Source organism: Artemia franciscana, chromosome 13 (genome assembly GCF_032884065.1).
Source record: "Artemia franciscana chromosome 13, ASM3288406v1, whole genome shotgun sequence".
NCBI classification, from domain to species: domain Eukaryota; kingdom Metazoa; phylum Arthropoda; class Branchiopoda; order Anostraca; family Artemiidae; genus Artemia; species Artemia franciscana.
Genome location: NC_088875.1, coordinates 29388312 through 29412230, shown reverse-complemented (window position 1 = coordinate 29412230; position 23919 = coordinate 29388312). Strand labels below are relative to the sequence as shown.

The window sequence follows — 23919 nt, the reverse complement described above, 5'->3', positions numbered from 1 at the left end:
CTTCTGCAATTAATTTCACAACTTTTACAGAAAGCTATTCTACCTATGAGCAGCCCTATTAACAAGTTAATTTAAAAAAAAAAGTTTTTGCAACTGAAACTAGGGAGCAACATTAAAACTTATAAAGAACAGAAACTATTGCGTATACGATGGGGTGTGCCCCTGCTCAGCACCTCGCTCTTTACGCTAAAGTTTCTAGTAGTTAAAAAAACTTCCTATTGTTTTATTTAAACCTCTCTTGTTTTTTTGGCTTTGTTCTTAAAGAATTATGGCAAAATTTAATCAAATCCATTTTTTTACTTTTTTCTCCTTTGTCAAAGTGTTAAGATCTTAGAGCTCACAGGCCCCGGTCAAAAGTCTTGAGTTTAGATGAATCCCTCAGTACAACACTGAACAGGGGACTTAGATGATTAAAATTATATGCCAAAATAGTAAGAACGACCAAGCCTCTTTAGAGCAATACTTTGAAACTTTTACATCCACAAACCAGTAAAATATTTTACAGACGGCCTGCTACCTAAAAGAAAAAATGTGTCTTTTGATTCACTAGCCATTTTTTGCTTTGACGTCAGCTGCATGTCCTGAGAAAGAATATCTAAGGAAAATAGGAAAATACCACCAAACAAATTCTCTCCCCTGTATTAATAACGATATACTACTAATAATAATAATAACTCTCAGCAGCATTAAGTCGCCTCGGGCCAACACAGCTACACTATCTCCTTCTCCATTCCTATATATTCAAAGCCTATTTCTTTACACCCTTACCAAGAAGTTCCTATTTCCTTTAAATATTTTCTTAGATGCCCTCCCATCCCATTTGGGGACAAGCTCCTTTTCATTTTTGTCCTAGGCGGTTGGCCAACAAAGACAATCCTTGGGAATTTGTAATCCTTCATCTACAAACTTACCCTAGCCATCAAATCATTTCTTCCAATATAATCCCAGAAAGTACGTCTTGGGGTTTTACCCCTTTTCTCTTTCGTTTTTCAGATAAATTACCCATCCCCTTTTCCTAGTTACTTTCGTTTACAATATAATTTCAAAGGTCAGGCTAAATTCTCGTTGCTAAATCGGTGGTGTCAGAATAAGTAAACCATTGATAGAAAATATTATTCGAAAAGTTTTGGTTTTAAAGCCTTCATTTATCTGATTGGCAAAAGTCAGTCCAGGGTCCACCCCTACACCAGTTTTCTTTGTGCATTCTTTAGTTAGTTAGTGATTCTTTAGTTAGTTCGTTTTTGGAGTGCAAAGTCTATGTTATAAATTTCAGAGTTCATGTTTTGTCGGAGTTTACACTTGGAGAAATAAAAGTGAAGTATGTTCTCTGACTGTGTAAAATAATTTTTTTCTCGAACCAAGGCAGGATAGGGAAAAAACTTGCAAGAAGCAGTGTCAATAATATATCGACAGGAGAGTCCATTTACCCTCCTTAGAGATATTTAGAGATATATTAGAGGTGGCAAAGGATATGGCACCCTTGGCCAACAGTTTGGCCCTTTTAAAGAGTATTATGCATTTCACACGCACACTGGTTCCAACACCAGTGCCCAAAGAAATTCTAGAACCCTTTTTATCGCTTAATCACTTTACAATACTCTGGCGACAGTGCCAGTAGCACTGTGTGACATTAAAGAACAAATAGTGGTGGCTTGCGAGTTCCCACATCAAATAGCGAGGATAAACTGTATTTTTGTACACCCTACTGTATGAAATACGATCAGTCAGGCGGGTAGCCAAAACAGTCCGTAGGCAATTTCTCTGGAAAACATTTAGCACATTCTCGTCCGCTTTCCATAGCATTACGCTTCACAATCATGCTTAACCGCTGTTATAGTTTTAGCTTCAATATTTTTCCAGTTAATCACGATTGTATTTTGAATTTTTAACGTACTTGAAAAATTCCCCCGTTGACGAATTATCCCTTAAGGAAACATCTTCCCTGTAGAAAACATTTCGAAAAAATTCCCCTCCCCACACACACCCAGGAAACTCACTGTCGTTAAATTACCCAGACCATACTCTCCCCTGGAAAATTTTTCCGTATGTGAAATAGATCGCATTTTTTAATTTAAAAATTAGGTTAGGATTGTCAATCCACCCGTCAGATCTTGTTAAATAAATCATATCCAGAAAATGTGAATAATTCCAACACAAGAAACTATTAATTATTCCTGTTCAGGGGTCATTCAGCGCGGAAAGTACTCGAAATATAAATAAGGTCTTGAGGGGAGAATATATACCTAGAATCTTCGCAAAAGTGCACTCATCAACTTTTTAATGTCTCTTAGCTGTTGAATGAATGTACTTGAACATATATACGGAATACACTTCAAAGCAAATATATATAACCTGCTCAACCAGTGCCAAAATATTAAATGGGGCTAGTGCTAAAGCTCTCAAAAAGACAAGACAATATGAACTCAGGAGAACAATATATTTAAATTACTTTTTTTTATAAGAAGACCACAGTGCTTTTAAATCCTTTTAAAAGATAGAAAATTTTCCTACAACCAAATCAAGTAGGATTTTCAATACACGTTGAAATTGCTGCTGTAAGAGCGAAATTGGTGTAGCTATGCCCGGCAGTATTGTTTTTAACTGCTCGCACATCACAAAATTTCGACTATCTTGCCAAATGTGGACATTCCTCGGTGGAATTTGAAATTTCTCTGCATGGCTGTATAGGCAATAATGAATCTTAAAAGATTCATCATTTGTTGACAATATGAAATCATGTTTTATTTTTGCCATCTTAGCGTTTTTCCCATTTGTATGTCTTGTCACGGTACGTTGATATTTTTTTTTGGGGGGGGGGGTAAATATACACAGGATTCCACCACTGATATAGCCTATAGACAAGGTGATCATACACATATTTTTATTCTCTTTCCAAACACAATAACCCATTCGTTAAAATTCTAGTTGATTGACTTCTTGCTATCTCAGAAACAGGTTAGGTTAGGAAAAGGAAACTTTCACGGATGGATCTACAGGCTAAAGTTTGTCCCAGGAAGGCATTTTGAAGTAACCTACCTACCTCCACTCCTTCTCCTACTAGAGGGCCCTGAACTTAGATGACCTTCAAAAATACATGTGTTATAAAAATGAAACCCTGCAAAATAGATCTTCTGATTAAAGAATAAGGATTAGATCTTCTGCAAAAGAGAACAAGGAGTGGGAGAAGAGTCAGTAGAGGTTTTACTGAGTCATCAACTCAAAAGCGCTTCAGTTCTGGGTAAAATTCTAGTTAATTAACTTCTTGCTATCTTGGAAAGGGTTTAGGTTAGGAAAATGAAACTTTCAGGGATGGGTCTACAGGCTAAAGTATGTCCCAGGAAGGTATTTTAAAGTTCCCACCTCCACTCTTTCTCCCTCTAGAGGGCCCTGAAATTTGCCTACATGACAGGTCTATATCTATTGAAATTTTGACAAAACAACATTTTACCTTAATTTTCAGTTACTAGTTGCTTTTTCTCTGCCTTTAGTTCTGAAAATGCAATTCCTGTTATTTGAGTAGAATTTTGGGTAAAATTCTAGTTAATTGACTTCTTGCTATCTCAGAAAGGGTTTAGGTTAGGAAAATGAAACTTTCAGGAATGAATCTACAGACTAAAGTATGTTCTGGGTAGGTATTTTGAGGCAACTACCTCCACTCCTTCTCCCTCTAGAGGGCCCTGACCTTTGATGACCTTTAAAAATATGCATGTTATAAAAGTGAAACCTTTTGGTAAAATTCTAGTTAATTGACTTGTTGCTATCTCAGAAAGGGTTTAGGCTAGGAAAATGAAACTTTTAGGGATGGATCTACAGGTTAAAGTATGTCCTGGGAAGGTATTTTAAAGTACCCACCTCCACTCCTTCTCCCTCTAGAGGTCCCCTGAAATTTGCCTACATGACAGGTCTATACCTATTGATATTTTGACAAAACAACATTTTGCCTTAATTTTCAGTTACTAGTTGCTTTTTCTCTGCCTTTAGTTCTGAAAATGCAATTCCTGTTATTTGAGTAGATTTTGAGCCATATTGATGTTTTCTTTCAAAATTTAGGGAGCGTATTTGCATATCTTTAAAACATTATAAAAGGAATTGAGCTAAGTTATTAAGCTGAAAACAATTTTGTTGAGTAAAATTCTAGTTAATTGACTTCTTGCTATCTTGGAAAGGGTTTGGGTTAGGTTAGCCTGTAGATCCATTCCTGAAAGTTTCATTTTCCTAGCCTAAACTCTTTCTGAGATAGCAACAAGTCAATTAACTAGAATTTTACCTGTTGAGTAAAATTCTAGTTAATTGACTTCTTGCTATCTTGGAAAGGGTTTAGGTTAAGAAATTAAAACTTTCAGGGATGGGTCTACAGGCTAAAGTATGTCCTGGGAAAGCATTTTAAAGTACCCACCTCCACTCCTTCTCCCTCTAGAGGGCCCTGAAATTTGCCTACATGACAGGTCTATACCCATTGAAATTTTGACAAAACAACATTTTACCTTAATTTTCAGTTACTAATTGCTTTTTCTCTGCCTTTAGTTCTGAAAATGCAATTCCTGTTATTTGAGTAGAATTTTTAGCCATATCAATGTTTTTTTTTCAAAATTTAGAAAATGTATTTGCATAATCTTTATAACCTTATAAAATGGAATTGAGCAAAGCTATGAAGCTGAAAACAATTTTGTTTTACTTCAATTAAGCAGAAGATCTATTTTGCAAGGTTTCACTTTTGTAACACACATATTTTTAAAGGTCATCAAAGGTTGGGCCCTCTAGAGGGAGAAGGAGTGGAGGTAGTTGCTTCAAAATACCTTCCCAGGACATACTTTAGTCTGTAGATTCATCCCTGAATGTCTCATTTTCCTAACCTAAACCCTTTTTGAGATAGCAAGAATTCAATTAACAAGAATTCTACCTTGCAATCATTTCCATTTTTGTTGATTGGATGTTTGAAATTGCTGATCTGTAGTAGTTTAGAAACAAATTTGGGCTATATATTTGCACATTAGAGGGGTGGGGGTAAAGCATAGCATATATTAAATACATAAACTAACCATTTCTGTATTTAATATATGCTATGCTTTACCCCCCCACCCCCCCTCTAACGTGCAAATGTATAATAACTCCATAATGGTGAGTTTGTGGTAGTTTTGCAAGAGAGAAAAGATGTTCAAAAAGTCAAAATGCATCTATTAACAATAGTTTCATGACCCTAAACGATTGTTTAGGTAAAAGGAACATCGACCATCATGTTTCTTTCCATTATCATCCACTTTTCAAAACTTATGTCAAACAAAATTTTCTCAAATTACACCCTCACTTATATATAGAGATAATTCTTATACTGAAGGTATTGAGTTAGGGTGTGACTATGACATAGCCTGTGACTAGATTGATGTAATAGAGAAACACATTATTAGAGCTATATATAGGACCATCAGGAGGAAGAGTCAAATACAGATTAAGAAGATGAGCAGCTTAATATAACAACTAGACTATAATGTGTTGTTGAGTAGATAGATTTGATTGATGAAGGTTAATGGGTAAACACATTATTAAGGCTTTAAATGGGAGCAACAAGAGGGAGGTATGTAAATTTTTACTTTTGTTCCGAGTGCTCTAATGTACATATTACTGCATATAGCAGGATTCTGACAATCACATATTGTTTCCTTGTCATTCATTCTGCAGATCCATCCATCACATCCAGTCAGCACATCCGTTTCTGGTTCACCTTCCTCCTCCTTGGGGCAAACTAAAAATGCATAAAGTGGGCTTGCTTACAGGTAACATTACCTATAGGGCAAAGCATATTAGAATACAAGATCTGTATTCTATATTATTCAACAAAGAGTAATAAAACTAAAAAAAACTCAAATGAGGTTTATTAAATAAATATAGAGTACAGACCTTGTCCTGCTGCCCATTGGGCTCATGGACTAATATACTTTGCTCTATAGGTAATGTTATCTATAAGCAAACCCACTTGATGCTTTTTTAGTTTGCCCCATTGAGGAGGAGGGTCAACCAGAAATTGATGCACTTCTAGAATTAGCATTTCTAAATGTGCTAAACTGGAAAGTTTGCTGCAAAGCAGCATATTATCCAGTTTAGAGCACTTGGAATAAAAGTAGACATTTACTGGGGGGCATTTTTGAGGAAATTGACTGGTGTGTTTTGATAGATCATAATTAAAAGAAACAAGTAGTATAGTCACCTTATCCTAACATCAGTTATGGAATCTTTTTGGATATATGTTTACTGTTTTTGCTTATGGATTTCACTCAAGGTAGCCTACCAGTATAAAGATAGGCTAAGGACAATCCACATCATTTTTATTGGGGGGGGGGAAGAGGTTCATATCTAGATAGTCAGGGTGCATGGGCTGTGTAATATTTTTTTTCAAATTATGGGGGGAGCAACAGCCCCCCTCCCCCCAAACAACAGCCCTGAGATAGGTCTCCTCAGAAGGTAAACATGTTAAAATTTATTTCTTTCTTCAAAATATACAGAAAATTGCAGTTAATACATATTCAAAGGATTTCCACTTTCATTCACTTTTTACTCATTGTTATGAAAGAATACATGCAATTTTCTTTCTTTTTGATAAAGTAAGCTTTTAGATTAAAAAAAAAAAACTGCATTAAAATGGCAGTCAGGTTGTATTGATTCCAGATAAATAAAATAAATAACTAAATAACAAACAGAACTAACTACCTTAAATAACAGCTTGGAGCAAGTTGAGGATTGTTTTGCACTGTGATGATGTTTGTAAATATAATTGTCTTATCTGGCTGCTTAATACTTCCTTATTAAGGATTCAGCTGTTTTCCAGTTGAACAGAACCACTTGATATTGTCAACTCATTGTCAATTTTGCACTTGAATGTTGGAGTTGATTCTGTAGATACTAAAACTGAATACTGAAAGCTGGTTCCATAGGTTGACAACTTTCTGGCCAACAAGTTGCATATGAGATAAGATAGTATTTATTTTCAAAAGGCCATCACAAGCTCTAATAGAGCCAAATTTGCTTGGCATGTCTAAAAAGAAAAAGCAAAACAGAGAAGCAAATAATACTGCAGGATGAAAGTAGGAGAAACACAAATCAAGCATAAAATGGTCAATAAAATTTAATGCAAATGAAAAAGAAAAAAATCCAAGTACAAGAGCTAAAATGGACTTTATGTAATTAATGGCAAAAAGAGAAACAGAAAGGGTGGGTGATAAAAAAAAAATCACAGGCTAGAAAAACAAGAGCTCATGTGGCACTTGTAACAAGGTTGGAAGAGCCAAGAGCTCATATGGTATGAGCTCTAGCAAAATTCTAAGAATCAACAGATTGATTTAAAAGCAAAATCAGAGGCTTAATGCTGGTCAGGATTTAAAATAAGAGCTCTGAGACCCAAGGTCCTTCTAAATATCAAAATTCATTAAGATCCAATCACCCACTCATAAGTTAAAAATACCTCACTTTTTCTAATTTTTCCTCTCCTTTCAGCCCCCAGATGGTCGAATTAGGGAAAACAACTTTACCAAGTCGATTTGTGCAGGTCCCTCACATGCCTACAAATTTTCATTGTCTTAGCACATCCAGAAGCACCAAACTCAAAAAAGCACTAGACCCCCCTAACTCCCCCAAAGAGAGCAGATTCAATCTGGTTACGTCAATCATGTATCTGTGACATTTGCTTATTCTACCCACCAAGTTTCATCCCAATCTCTGCACTCTAAGTGTTTCCCGAGATTTCTGGTTTCCCCCTTCAACTCCCCCCAATGTCACCAGATCTGGTTGAGATTTAAAATAAGAGCTCTGAGACATGAGTTCCTTCTAAATATCAAATTTCATTAAGATCTGGTCTCCTGTTCCTAAGTTAAAAATACCTCAATTCTTCTAATTTTTCCAAATTAACACCCCTCCCCCAACTCTCCCAAAGAGAGCGGATATGTTCCAATTATGTCATCATGTATCTAGAACTTTTGCTTATTCTTCCCATCAAGTTTCATCCTGATCTCTCCACTCTAAGCGTTTTCCAAGATTTCTGGTTTTCAAGATTTACATTTATCCCCTTTAACCCTGTATGTCCTCAAGCATTTGAGACATGAGATCTTTCCATATATCAAGTTTCATTAAGACTTGGTTACCTATTTGTAAGATAAATATACCTCAATTTTCATGTTTTCCCCCTCAAGCTCCCCCCCCAATGTCACTGGATCTGGTTGGGATTTAAAATGAGAGATCTGAAGCACAAGATCCTTCTAAATATCAAATTACATTAAGATCTGATTCTGAGTCTGTAAGTTACAAATACCTCGTTTTTTTCTAATTTTTCTGAATTTAATTTAAAATGGGAGCTCTGAGACACAATATCCTTCTAAATATCAAATTTCATTAAGATCCAATCACCCATTCATAAGTTAAAAATACCTCATTTTTTCTAATTTTTCCAAATTAACCATTCCCCCCTCCCCCAGATGGTCGAATCAGGAAAACTACTATTTCTAGCTTGATCTGGTCTGGTAACTGATACGCCTGCCAAATTTCATTGTCCTAGCTCATCTGGAAGTTCCTAAACTATCAAAACCAGGACAGACAGACCAACCAACAGACTGACAGAATTTGCAATTGCTATATGACACTTGGTTAATTCCAATTACCATAAAAATTTCCAAATTCATAAGTCAAATAATGTAAAATAAAAAAAGACATTTAAAATCAAGTCAAATTAACTGTCAAAATGAAATATTTGCAATTAAAGAAAGGAATGTGCCAAAGACAAGATCAAATATGAAATAGAGATAAATAAATATCACAAATGGGCAAAATAAAAATGACCAAAGATAAAAAAAACTTAAACATGATTATTGTGAGCATTTACCAACTGAAAGAAGGGTCAGAGGACTTAATTTTGGTGCAGGACATAGTTTAATAATTATTAAGGTGCTCCAGAATAAAGGAGATAAAACTTTTTTGGAACCATTCAGTAATGGTATGGATTAGAGAATATGTTGGAATTGCCAAGGAGGCTAAGAAGGAGAGATGGGATCTAATGGGGTCATGAAAATCAGGAAAGATGTCCTTAGTACAATGATTAGATATTGTAGATTTATCAAAATCACAAACAAATTTATTTCCCCCTTTCTTTTAATGTGGTAATTCATGTGGATTTAAGGAGGAAGGATTATGGAATTTTGCTCCCCTTGTAGATGATCCTGAGCAAATGCTTTTGGACTAAGTCACTAAGTTCAATTTTGTCACTAAGTTCACTTGAAAGTTGTGAATGCCAGACTGGACATGCATATTTCAATAGCAGCCTGATAAATGATAAATAAACACAGAGGGAATGCATCTTAGGGTAAATAAATTTGTTTAATAGTTTTAACATAGATAATGAAACACTTGCTTGTTTAACAATATTTGAAACATGCATGTCCCACATAAGATTATTTGAAATTGTAACCAAGGAGTTTAACATGTTTCACAAGCATTTTGGGTGGGATAGGGTCAAGGAAAACAGGAGTGGATTTCAAGAAATTTATTGCCATTATATTTGATTTAGTGGAATTTACTTTCATATTTAGATTCTTAGCTTCATCCAAAACATAGGTTAGAATTTTATGGGGGTTGCTTTTACTATTCCTTTGACATACTTCAAAGATTGACAAGCCATCCATATATTTCCACCTTTCTGGGAATTCCTTTTCCAATATTGTTAAATGTAACTAGAAATAAAAGTGGTCCCAATGAGGTCTCTTGCGGAATCCCAAAATATATATAGGGAGGGGGTCAGAGAAAATGTTTTTGTATTTTGCAACTTGAGCTCTATTTGAAAGAAACACTATAACAATATTTACTAAGAGAGAGTCAAGTTCAAAGTTAACTAGTAGTGAATGAATTAGGGTAGTGTGGTAAATGAGGTTGAAAGCTTTTTGGAAATCAACTAAGACAAAGTTTAGCCAAGCATTTGGTTTCTCAACTTTACTTATGATGGCAAGTATTAGGTGCACAAGGTAATAGATGGTGGAGGTTTTTTTAAATTACCAAACTGTTGGACATCAATATATGGACAAATTTTTACTTTAAGCCAGTCACAGAGGAAACCTTCATTAAGCATGGAAAAAATTGAAGTGACTGTAATGGGGTGTATGTTGGCAAAAGTCAGACTGGTGTATTTTTTTGGGACAGGTGTTATAAAATCTTGTTTCTACCCACTTAGGAATTTACCAAATTTGGCGATATGGTTTAGTATATTTGATAAAGGCTCAGCAATTTCGTCTGACAAGGCTTTAATTGAGTCAACTGTGCTGTCTAAGGGACAAGTACTTGATCCTCTAAGCTTTGGGATTTTATTTATAACATCAGAGGGAGAAATTAGGGGGTAGGGGGTATTTGGAGGAATAGTTGGACTTGGGCCAGTAAAAGGGGGAGACTTTGAACAATGGAAGCAAGGTACAAGTTCAAATTGTGGGCAGTCTTATTAGGGGGTTCAGGGGGATGAAAATTAACTTTGGAAGGGCCTTTTCCGCATATCTCTTTAGTTTTCTTTGCCATTGCTTAGACTTGTTAGAATACAGATCTCTACTGTTATAATAATGAGAAGATGCTTTTCTGATTTTTTTTTTTCCTTTAGAAACTTCTTTAGACTGTTAGCCTCAGTAATACAGCCAGTCTTGAAAAAATTGATTCTAACACGCTATCCACAGTGCCTTGCAAGCATTTAAAAAAAAATGATTTTTTTTCTTATAAGTTTTTTAAAAGTCTCAGTAACTTAAGACTTATCTGTAGAACATGTTTTTAGTTTTTTCTCAGGAAAATGGGATTCATAATTACTCCTCAATAAATTTTGGAAGGTCAAAGCCTTTCAGTCAACAGTATTTGTTTGATAAACTGTGGATTAATTTTCTGTAGTAATCCAAGAGCCAAAATTGTAGAGTTCTGAGTTAATACAAGGTCTATAAACAGTTCGGACTGTTTAACTTTAGCCAGTAGAGATAGGAGAAGACTAAAGTGGTAACTACCCCCTAGAGGGGGAGATTGGAGACAGGTTTGTAAAAGTTCAAAAGATTGGTGCAAATTAAATCCAGAGTAGTATTACCTTTGGTAGTTGGGACATTCACAATCTGCTTTAAATTAAAAGCATTGCGTGTAGATTCAAGTTTTAAATAACTTCGATTAGGGGAGTAATAAAAGCAACACAGGACAATTAAATTGAAAGGACATGGTAAGACTTTAGGTTGAACACACACCCATATAATCTCATCAAAGGGAGCAAGACATGGAATTGAGATTTCACTGCAAGTCATTAGGGACAAAGAACAGAATTCTGCCACGTTTCTTACACAGAGGTTAGTTTTCTGACCTGAGTTTAATAAACTGTGAAAAATTGTTAATTTTTAACGTGTGCAAATTTTGAGCTTGTACTTCAGTAATAGTGATTACATCTGATCTGCATATTTTAGAAAGGGTGTCTATTTATTAAGTTTTTCAAAGTTAAGGCTATCAGCATTGCTCAACATAAGTGTGGGGAATTGAAAACGACTTGTGCAGGTAAAGTTTTTACACTTCAGTTTGTTTTTTTTTTATTGTAGATGAGATCAGAGGTACTTGTGGAATTTACGTTAGGGGCTAAGCTCGTGCAGTCAGAACAAGAGGCTGGTGGATCATATCCATCTTTTTCATATGCAAGGGAATTTTATTGAGCAGGCTCTAGTGGAAGCTCTAAACAGCAGTAACCAAGTAGTGGTTGAGTTTGGGATGAAATGGAGGAATAAAGAGAAATGTGGTTGTTTTTGCAGAGATATGTTATGAAAGTTCCTGTTGAGTGGGTTCACAAGGGGCAGGGAAGGATAGATAGAAGGGTAGGAAAATGCTGAAAAAGAGGTGGAAGGATGTTTGGGAGGGTGGTCTTATCTTTAAAAAGAAGGAAAGGGGTATAGAAGTGGATATGGAATTGGGGATATTCTTTGGATAGGCACTCGATTGGAAAGGGCAGGATGGCTCAAGGGCTTTTTTGTATGAGTGATGATCTAAAATATGATTGCTAAATTTAGCAGAATTAAGGTGGCTTCTGGACAGCCCAGTTTTGTGGAACTAGATATACATCTACTGTTTAAAAAGCTAAAGCACACATTAGGTTGATTACACTTAAAATCACCAAACTCATTTCTTTTTAATATTTGACTGCATTGGGTGAGAACATATGCTTGAAAGTTTGACTTCATTGTCAATTTTTAAAGATGTGTCATTAATTCTGGATTTTAAGAATAAATTATCTTCAGTTAAAGCAAGGTCATTAGGATTAGTTTGCTTAACCTTTTTAATCCATTGAGAAAATTCTGACAAAGGAAGTTCACTAGCACTTGCTTGATTTCATTTGGTGACGTTTACTGGTTCAAAGGGTTTGACAGTAGTTTTTATGCAACTTGAAGAATTTTGATAATGAATATTTGGAGGAAAAGTATCAGCTAAAAGAGGAACTCTGGGCAGTGTAGGGGATTTTAATACATATATAGCATCAACAATTGTGAGCTGAAAACTGACTATTAACATTTGGATTTCATTGTCCTTGAAAAGATCACTTTTCTGGTGCTCATTTAGATCAGATAATCCACCATAAAGAAATTTGAGATTAATAATCCATTTCTTGAGATTGATGGTCTATGCGTCTTCTTTTAGGCAATCTTCTAAGGTATGGGGTTCAAAGACACTTGCCGTTTTTGCATTCCGCGTCAATTGATATTTACTGGAACAAGGGGTTTGTGGGCAATTTGGGATTGATGGTAGATGGTTATCTTTGCAGAATCAGTTGATTCAGGAGAACTATTGTTGTCATTGCTCAAAATACAAGGCACAGTAGGGGAATTTACAATACTAATTGGAACAATCATTTCAAGTTGATTATCATTGGAAATAGTTGAATTTTCTTCATTAGAAGTAAGGTGGAATTTTATAGCTTCAAGTGGTTGGGCCACGTCAGGGTGATTATTAATGATATTAATCTTGTCATTAACAACCATTGACGATCAGCATTTTATGCATAACCAATTAGGGTTTTTAAGGCGATTACTTTTTGTGATGCCAGCACAAGCTGGGTGCAACCAAGCATTGCACCTATAACACTGGATGATCCAGTTCCACCTTTTCTGTAGAATTCGTTACAAGGATCGGACATTCTAGGCTGAGAAACAAAAACGAGGCACAGACCTTGAATTGGAAGCTATATCTTCAACTAAAACCTGGTTGCCGAAGTCAGGATTAGCACTGGTACATGCTAGAAAAACGTTCACTAGGCTGATCTCGCGTCTTCACTTAAAAATCACAAGCGTCATTTATTTAAAAACAAGCCGTCTTGACAGGTCAAGATCTAGATGAAGACTGAATAGTAGATAAGTAGATGATGTCTACTTATTTTCTTCTATATGTTATTGTAGGGTGTTAATAATGGTGCGGACATTCTTCATAAGACATTGGCTACAAACCAATGATTGTCGTAGTTGCTCTGAGCTATACTTTTTCCAGGGGCTCTTTATCTTTCTCAAAAAAGGGGATGTTAAAGACATTCCAGCTTCAAACTATGGTTGAACCAGGGCCATACACAATTTCATGAATGCTCTAGGGTGCTTGTTTAAGATTGTTCTTTTGATAATGACAAGGGGTTGAAAGGCAGATGATGATATAGTCCTGGCATAGGTGCTGAATTCAATGTTATTAGTAATGACCCCAAGATCTCTTCGTTCAGAGACTACAGAGAGAAGATTTCCTTGGACAACCATAAGTGCATCCAATACAGATATCAAACAGTTCATGGTTACAAACTGTTGTAAGGAGCAATCCGGCTCAATAGTAACCAAAACTCTAAAAATTTAAATTTTGATACCAATAATTACAGCAAAAGAACCGTATTTTTATGCTGATTTTAAATATATAAGTTTCTTCAAGTTTAGTCTTACCCATCAAAAGTTACGAGCCTGAGAAAATTTGCATTATTTTAGAGAATAGTGGGAACACCCTCTAAAAGTCATAGAATCTTAACGAAAATCTCACCATCAGATTCAGCATATCAGAGAACCCTACTGTAGAAGTTTCAAGCTCCTATCTGGAAAAATGTGGAATTTTGTATTTTTTGCCAGAATACAGATCATAGATGTGTGATCTATATATATCACCTGAAACTTTAACTGTTTCAGGTTATTGAAAAGACAAAATCCACAAATCTTTAATGAGTTTTCGGGAATGTATAGACAATGTGTTATTTTTGTTTTAGAAGATCTTCTTCCTTTACAGCAGACGGGGGATTTTCAGTCGAGACTATTCAGCCCTTTTCCTTTTGACTCACTCTGTGAGATGGACAGAGCTATGGAGCTGGTTTGTCTTATTTATCTTGTATCTGCTCAAATTTCTTGCAGTATATCTTTTGATACTACCAGTTGAATTATAAGAGAATATATATTGAGTTCTGTGCTCTGTGTGCAAGTATGGTCAGCAAGACTCTTGGCTGTTAGTGGGATTTTGTGGCGTTTGAAGCATTCTAACATTTTACATTGCAGGGTGTACTGTGCAGACGTCAGCATATTACATTCAAATAGGCAATGATTTATTGTTTCATGTTTAAGATTTCATGACCTGCAAAGGGGGGAAAAGGGAACTTCACCACTTGAATTAGGGATCTGATATGAAAACGCCTGAAAATTTAGCCCATTTGAACCTGACCGAATTCTATGATAAATCTTGGAAAGGTGCTCACTGGGGAAAGGTCATAGGGTTGGATTCTTATTATTTATCATTACCTCTGTAAGTCTCCAGTGGTAAATATCTCTAATGGGGATTGGTCCCCCACTTGGCTGGTCAATATTTAAAGCATTTTTTGCTATTTCATCTGCCTTATGGTTACCTATTATACCCGAGTGGCTTGGAATATGCTGGAGATGAGTTAAAATACCTTTTGAAGCGAGAATGTCAATAATCCTAAGACAAAGAAATGTGTCAATATCCATCTTATATTGAGAAGCTGAAGAAATAATTCATAACCATGAGGAATTCTAATGCCATGATTATGGCATTTAACTCGGCAGACATTTCAGATGCATTATCGTGTAATCTCTCGCCTAAAGCAATATTATGGGTTGGAATAAACGCTCCGCTAGCCACTTTCTCATTCATTTTGGACCCATCAAAAAAAATTTTGAAATGGTTTTTATATGCAACATTATTGAGCTCGACAAATTTTTCTGTATAAAAGCAATGGGGGTAAGTTGTTTGGTCCACTTTGAGAAGTCAGTGTTTATTATGGGGGTTGACCAACTCCATGGGGGGGGGAATGTGGGTGCAATAGATTTTACTGGCACTGGGAACTTCTTCTGGGTATTCGCATATTCATTTGCAATGCCTCTAAACATAGATGGATTTCTTAACCAGTTATGCAGGGTATGAGAATCATTGGCTTCAGTATTTGTAAAGGTAATTAATTAATAGAGATCTTCTTCTTTCATTTATTGGTGATAGTCCACTCTCAGTAAGCAGAAACTTAGTATTTGTTGGTTTCACAAGACCAAATATGAGACGAATTATATCATTTTGTGTTGTTTCGATTTTTTGCATATGGGTCTCAGCACAAGCACCATAAACTATGGGGCCATAATCAATATGGGGTCTTATATGTAATTTATAAAACTGGAGTAGTGTTTTCTCATTACAGCCCCAAGGTGTGGCTAATAGCCTTTTAATTATTCTTATTTTTCTTTAGCATTTTTTTTATTGTGTTTGTGATGTGAAGGTGGAAGTTTAGTTTTTGGTCGAGTATGAGGCCTAGATAATTAATTTGATTGTCCTCTGGAATATGTATTCCATTTAGTGTTAGCCTAGCATTAGGATTATTTCGCTTATGGTGGAATCGGATAGTTTTGGACTTTGTGGGTGCAACAGGTAAATTGGACTTTTGAGAAAACTTTTCAAATTGTAAAAGTGCATTTTGCAACTTTGAATGTGCAATTTCAAAGGTGTTGTCAGTTGTCCATAATACCAGATCATCAGCATACTGTAGATTGGTATGTGGGAGGTTCATGTCCCAGAGAAATAGTGAAAGGGGAGGCAGCTCAGGACTGCACCCTGTGGAAGGCCTTTGGTTATTGAAGTTTTGGGTGAAGAGGCTGAACCTACAGAAACAATGAAACTTCGGTTTTCTATGAAGGATTCGATGAAGGATAGAAGTTTGGAGGGTAGTCCAAGATTTGCAAGTTTAGCTAAAAGAATCTGGTGGTCAACATTATCATATGCTCCTTCAAAGTCTAGGAATGCAGCAGTTAGGACATTATTTTTTGATAGGAATTCATTTATTGCATTTGTTAACAATATGAAAGCATCTTTTGATGAATGGTGTTTCCTGAAGCCGGTTTGAGTTTGTGGTATCAGATTATTCTTCTCAACAAACCATAGCAGCCGATGGTAAATCATTTTCTCCATTACTTTTCCCAGCACAGGAGTAATCATTATAGGTCTATATATGACTCAGGATCATCTTTAGGTTTATTTTTCTTTAAAATTGGTAGGAGAGATGAACATTTCCAGATATTAGGGAATGTGGATGTGGCCCAATGCGTGGTTTTAACAATTTAGGAACTCCTGTTTGTACAAAGGGGTAAGATTCTTTATCCATGTAGGGTGTATATTATCATAGCTACTTGTAGCATTGGCCTTGATATGTTGCATTGCATTATTCAATTCATGTATTGAGAAGGGACGGTATATACTCTGAACCTGGTCGGGCCTGGTAAATTGGATTTGTCAAGATTTGAGTGGTGATATTTTTATTTTTAGATGTTAGCTTTTTTGAGAAAAGAGTAGCAAGTAATTTTGTCTTTTCAATGTCATTGTCATAGTGAGTATTCTCATGTATTGGTTCATACAGAAGTGGGTCGGGGGATGTTTTTTCCCACAGATTTTGCTTATAAGTCTATGTATGGTTGGCTGACATGTTTCTCTAGAAAAGTTGTTTGCAAAATTATTCCAGTAATTATATTTAGCATTAATTGTTGTTCTCTTGAGTTTTGCCTCTGCTTGTAATTTACTTAAATATGTAGCAGGGGATGTTTTTTTATAGGTATGCTCTCCTAGTCGCATTTTTTATTCTCCAAATAATTTGGCAATCTTTGGTTCACCATGCTTTAGGGGTGTGTTTAGGGATGGTTTTCCTAGGTGAAGTTTTGGGGATTGCATGATCAGCTGTATTTGTTAGTATTGATGTCATAACTTCAGCATACGTGTCAGCTGTTACAACTGAGGTATGAGATTTCTGGTTTAAACTTAGGATCTCTTCATTAAGCTTATTTCTAAACACGATCCAATTTGCTTTAGCGTTGACATATTTGGGGATATGTGGGAGAATTTTGGCTGGTTCATTTAAAGAGGATACTATTGCAAAATGGTCAGTGCATAGATTTTCAATTTTCTTAATATAAATTTTATTTAGTATATTTATTGAAACAATTTGTAGGTCAATAGTTGAGAATTTGCCACTTTTGGGGTTAAAATATGCATTTAGATTAGGAGGGATAGCAAATCGGCATTGTTTGAAATCAATCTTTCAATAAGCTTACCAGCTTTGTTTGCTGGCTTATCCCCCAACAGAATACTGTGGACATTAAAATACCCGCAGATGATTATGTTTTTTAACATATTAGAATTAGTAATATAAGTGAAAAAATCCATGGCATCTGTAGTCTGGCCATTAGGGTTATAGAGACTTAATATTTATGTTTTTGTATTATTTATCCAGACATTGATACCAATAACATCAATATCATTTGAAAAATCTTCGAAATTAATACCACAAAATTTAATATTATTATTTAAAATAATAGCGACGTCACCTCCTTTTCTCTGTGAAGACCTATCCTTTCTCAGGATAGTATATTCTGGAGACTTTGTTTGTTTGGTTATTAGTCAAATGGGTTTCCTGAAGGCAAGCAATATCAATGGAATTATTATTCATAAAAGATAAAAGTTCATTTAACTTATTTTCTGAAAGTGATCTTACATTCCACTGTAGTATTGAAATATGCTCCTTTATTGTTTTAATTTTCATGTTGCTGTGTATCATTGTTTAGCTTTGCTAGGAGCAGAGCAAGATCTTTCTTTGCTTGGATATGCATGTGATTGGGTAGGTACAATTTTGCCAATTCGCTTATGATTTTTGCTTTTTGTGGTTGTTGTAGGTTCATTGACTGTACTGCGTTAGAATTTAGTATAAATAGGCACATGTTAGGTGTTAATTCATTTGGATTTTCATCTGGCTTTTTGTTGATAATTTGATTAATTCCCGATAATACTTCTGATTCGTTTCTACTTGGGAGAGGTGGCCATTCTGATCTTCTATCATTACATGCAGAGGCTAGATGGTTTGTCAAGGGTGAATCTCTCTTATAGGAATGTGAGCTTGGTTGTTTTTAGGAAGGAGTCTTATTGGGGGTGCTTGATGCGTTTGGTAGAATGGTTGGTCTGTGGGTGAAAGGGTTGGGTGGTTTCATAGAGTTTTTGTTCAGGTGTGATTGAGCTGCATTCGCTTCCATTGCTGCAAAAGGGTAAGGTATGTTTTTTTCTGTTGCTATTTGCAGTGTTAGTGCTCGTTTTTTATATACAGGACATAAAGTTTTATTTGTAGAACCATGGGGACCATTGCAGTTGATACATTTTGGCTGAATATTTTTACAATTTGTCATTCCAATGGGGTGTGAGCTTTTACAAAGATTGCATTCATGTAATGTTTCACTGCATGTGTTTTTTGTGTCCAACTTTTAAACATTTTTGGCATTGGATAGGTTTTGGCTTGAAGGGCTTGTGGGATTTCCTTTGTCCAAAAAGGAATATCTGATCCAGGTGATTGTTTTCTTCTCTTAGTGTGAATAAGAAGGAGTTGCTTAGCTTTTGGCCATTAGCATCTGGTTTACCCAATTGGGTTACATCAGCTACTGGGATTGGGTTACCAAATCTGTCAGAGAGCCCTTCTCTTAAATCTTGAATAGGAATTTTGGAGGAATGTTGTAAACTACTATTTTAGTTGGGTTTTGGTTGGAGGTCCAGAGAACAGATTTTATTGGTATGTTAAGAAGAGATTTTGAATTCCGTAATATATCTGCTGATTTATAATCTTGGAGGGCTATTAGCAGAGATCCATCACGGTTAATGTTTAATGAGAACATTGATTTTAACACTTTGAAGATTGTAACTATGCATCGGCACTGTTTCTGTTTTTGAGAAAAACAGAAACAGAAAAAAACAGTTAGAAATAAAACAGAACAGAAACAGAAACAGGTCAAACAAAAACAGGTGACCTGTTTGTGTAATCTGTTCTGTTTTTCGAAAAAACAGAAAACAGCTGTTTTTTAAAAAAAAAACAGCTGTTTTAACAGCTGTTTTTCCTGTTTTTTCCTTACTTCTTCTATTTCTAATAGGAAAGAAAACATCTTCTTGTTAAATCCTTTTAGCTACATACAAAAGATTAGCAACTTCGTGTAATTCAACACACTAGCGTATTTTTAGGGGGGGGGGGAAATTTGGCAAAATTTGTCATAAAATGCGTCCAATCGGGTGCAATTTAACCAAAAATTCTTAGGCCTAACGGCCGAATTGCATTTATTTTCAAATTCTTTGTCACTCATATATTATAAAAGATTGTCGAAAAATAAATCGATTCTGACTCCAGAAGTCGAACTGATCCGTTACCTTGCAGAAAAGCATCACCTTAATTAGGCTAAAAACAAGAGGCAGAAGGACAACGGAATGGAGAGGGGAGAGGGAAAAATAGCAAGACCTCTTACATTAATGACATATAGTTTTATTTTCAAGTTTCCCTTAACTTCTCCAACCATAGAATTCAGAAAGCTTTTCTGTAAGAGCCAACAGTAAGGCAAAGAAACAAAAATTTTCGTCCCCTAAACCCTGCCTAAGCCGGGGACGAAAATTTTTACATTTCTTTCGTTTTCTCGAACTTGCTTGACATTAATAAGATTTTTCTACATTCAATAAGAATAGCAGACTTATATACCACGGTTGTCAAAAAATCTCTAGCCCCCACTCTTTATAGGCTACTGGTACTTACGACCTTTAGGTGGGACGACCTTTTGGTGGGCTAAGTAAACATATGAGGGACTGTCTTGCTGCCGATCTTTCTTCTAAAGTCATTCGTTCATATGTACAAGGATCAAGATAAGCTGGACGCCGGTAGAGCTCCAACTTGAATCTAGGATTTTGCACAAAATACTTTTTTAACTGCATAAGCAGCTGATCCTTCAGGCGATTCTCAAGCAGCCTCTTCGATCTCGCTTCACAGAAGCTCACCAATCCCTTGATCAGCATGTATGCTTTGCTTGAAGTAGTGTAAGTGGACCCACTAGCCAGTTCGGTGGCCTATTCAAAAGGGCTCAAACAACTTGTTGCACATTCTAAAAGTGACCAGTCTTGCTCAGTAAGTTCAAGTTTTCTAATTTTTGCATTGCGAACATTTACATCATAAAATTTCTGTAGAGCAGATGTTTTGTGTAACATGGAACTAATCATCATGTAAGTGCTATTCCAACGCACTTTCATATCATGAGGGATGTGACCACTTAGTCCTATTTCTTTGCAAAGCCCTTCAAAGAGGTCGTGTTGAATATTTGACTTTTTTTTAGCAGCTTGAGTGTCCGACGCAACTTTTTGAGTGCACCATTGAGTGAGACTGAGTCTTCAATTTCAGTAAAATCATTTGCACCAGTGGCCCATTCATCCCATTCAGTTTCTGTGTCGGAGTTGTACTCTTCCAAGTAATATACATCTGAAGCAGTGTCAACAATGTCTGAATCTATGATATCAGGAAGGTCATCTTCTGTCAGACCAATCTCTGAGGAACATTGCTCTCTACTAGTCCCTTGTTCGGGTTCACCTTCATCATCTGAATCACATTCCGGTGTTTGCTCTACGTCAAATTCATTTCTCCCCAAAATTTGAGGCCATTTGTGACACTAAGGTGGAGGCAGTGGCCAAAGCAAGATGAACGTTCAATTCCACCAATTTGACAAGCTTTTACGACGCTCGAGCCAGAATCAGTTACAACACAGAACAATTTGTCTTCAAGTTCAAATTTCTTAAGGGCTACTATGATTGCTGCAAGTATATTTGCTGCTGTATGCCGAACCTTGAGACGCTTAAAGTGCAAGATGCAACTGTGAACTACCCATTTTCCACTGACTAGCTTGGGGTAATGTACTGTCACTGCCAAGTATCCTCCCCCTGTATATGACCAGCAGTCAAATGTTATAGATACCTTTCGTGCCTGATGCATATCCAATTTCAGTTTCAATAGTTTCTTTTTCTTTGCTTGAAACACATGCCTTTTTATGGTACGACCCGATGGAGGCAAAATACCACCTGTCAAGGAGTGTATCAGTCAACACATGGCTTGCACGTCAAAAATGGAAAGTGGTAACTTGTCTGCAAGTACTTTTCTTACACACTGTTTTGTCAATTTAAGTTGACTTGAGCGGTTGCGCAACATCAGAGAACAGATATCTCTAGTTCCTTTTCTAGAGAAAGAAAAATTGCTCTTTTGGTTCTTTGGCTGTTCTTCAGCTATCCCACATCCTGGCAATGAACCCTGTACTGTACGACAAACAACAGCTTCTGGGCCATTGGCAACATTATCCATGTCCTGCCGTGCTGGTGCAGTAGAGGCAGATGACTGTACTTTCACCTTAATCTTATGAACATTTTCCAGGTGATTGACAAAATTAGTTGAAGAGCCTCCACTAGCCTTGATAGTCTTTTTGCAAACCTTGCAGGTGATGCTGCATTTGTCTTTCACACCATAATTAGCCCAAACTGGCTTTTTCCTTATGATTTTAGGTAAAACTTCTACCTCTTCATCAGAGGAAATATCCATGACAGTTTTGCAGTAGTACCTGAAAGTCATTTGAATCAGTTTTTTTTTTTAAATTACAGACAGGCATTTGTCCTACAAGAATCCTGATACACCCAGTCAGGGTGACTAATTTTTGCATACAATGTAGTTATCGATAATGTTGTGACGATTCTTTTGAAAAAAAAATGAAAAAAAAAATCAATGTGATATTTGAATTCTGCATGTCCAACTGTGTGGTACTAGGGATAAAATAAGTCTGAGTTACAGCATAGTACAAAAAAGAAAAAAAAAGGAAGAAGTTAAATGGGCTTGTGCTGTATCTGGAATGAGCTGACTGATAACAATAGGCATGGAACCCTCACGCCTACAAAAGTTCAAATAGACTAGCATGGCTAGTCTAATTTAACTGTTCATAATTTTTACTTTTAGGATACTTGCTCCAGCGCACAAAATTAGACGAAGGAAGGACTAATTTTTGCATACAATGTAGTTATCGACAATGTTGTGATGATTCTTTAAAAAAAAAATTGAAAAAAAAAAATCAATGTGATATTTGAATTCTGCATGTCCAATTGTGTGGTACTAGGGATAAAATAAGTCTGAGTTACAGCATAGTACAAAAAAGAAAAAAAGGAAGAGGTTAAATGGGCTTGTGCTGTATCTGGAATGAGCTGACTGATATCAATAAGTCTAGAACCCTCATGCATACAAAAGTTCAAATGGACTAGCATGGCTGGTCTAATTTAACTATTCATAATTTTTACCTTTAGGATGCTTGCTCCAGCACACAAAATTAGACGAAGGTTAGCAAGGAAATCGAGCTTCTAGTTTCGATGTCGCTATGATTTCACCTGAATATCAAAGAAATTACTCTTCTTGTTGACAAAGGACGATTCCGGTATCATACCCACTAGATAGCGCGGCATTAAAAAAAAAAAAACAGAAAAAAAACAGAAAACAGATAAAAAAAAAAACAGAAACGGAAAAAACAGATGAAAAAAAACAGAACAGAAACAGAAACAGGTCAAACAAAAACAGGTAGCCTGTTTCTGTTTTCAGTTCTGTTTTTTGTAAAAACAGAAACAGAAACAGGTAAGAAAAAACAGAAACAGAAACAGAAAACAGAAACAGTGCCGATGCTTAATTGTAACCCTCAGTAGAGCTATCTTTTTTATCTCAAAAGGCGTATCTGGTGTGATTTTTAAGTATATTCCAAGGTTTTGTCAGGGGAGGGTTGGATCATGGGGACGGTTAGTATTTTTGATTGGGGAGATTTTTTTTTCCTTTTTTTGGAGCTTCTTGATAGGATCTGATGAAATTAATTTTCATTATCATCCTTGATAGTGACATACGCCCCTACTTTCACCATTGTATTATTCAATGACCCCTCATGTGAGCTTTGAGAAATTTGACTTGACCAGGCAAGAGGTTGAACGCTTTCGGTAGCACTTGGGATAGGGTCCGGGGGAGCTTTTGCGGGGGGGGGGGGTGTTCTATGCATTGCCTATTGGAATAAGCTTTGATACTCGTAAAAAGAGAAAGAAATTGATATTATTATACCAGACTGTCTGCACTCTTTCAAAAGGGAGAGCTTCACCATCCACAAAAACCAACACAGTATCGTCCAGAAGATGGTTTGGAGCACGATTGATTCACTTGGCTGCTCATATATCAGGATAAATATCACAAGAGGTTTTATTATAAATTTCTTAAAGCGTTTCTGTTGCTGCGACTTGCTGAAGATCTTGCCTAATCCGACTGTCTCTGCTGATTTTTCCTTGAAAAGCACTTGGGTTATGAGAAGCTTGTTAGATAGAGAGAATCAACATCAGCAGAGGCAATGTGCACAGTATTATTTTCGTGGATTTAGTGTTTCTTGCCTTTGGGTGGTCGTTGATGACTTAGATAATAAAATATAGGTGGCATGGAGGCAGGCTCAGAAACTGCACTTATGAAACTGAGGTCACTTGAACTGGAATTATTATATGATAAATAAATTTCATTAGTTGACATATTTGTGTTGCCACTGCCTGAACTTTTACGAA

The 23919-nt window shown here is 36.0% G+C and overlaps 1 protein-coding gene across 4 annotated transcripts in view; it reads left to right on the top strand.

The window, feature by feature from the left end:
* Window positions 1-2630: 2630 nt before the first annotated feature.
* LOC136034773 (ER degradation-enhancing alpha-mannosidase-like protein 1) overlaps window positions 2631-23919 on the top strand; it is a 200626-nt gene continuing 179337 nt past the window's right edge. For 3 of the 4 annotated variants that reach the window (XM_065716183.1, XM_065716185.1, XM_065716184.1), the window contains exon 1: window positions 2631-2788. In XM_065716183.1, coding sequence (XP_065572255.1) covers window positions 2729-2788 — 60 coding nt within the window. In that variant the 5' untranslated portion in view covers window positions 2631-2728. The remainder of the gene's footprint in view (window positions 2789-23919) is intronic. The other variant, XM_065716182.1, reaches the window with a different exon arrangement.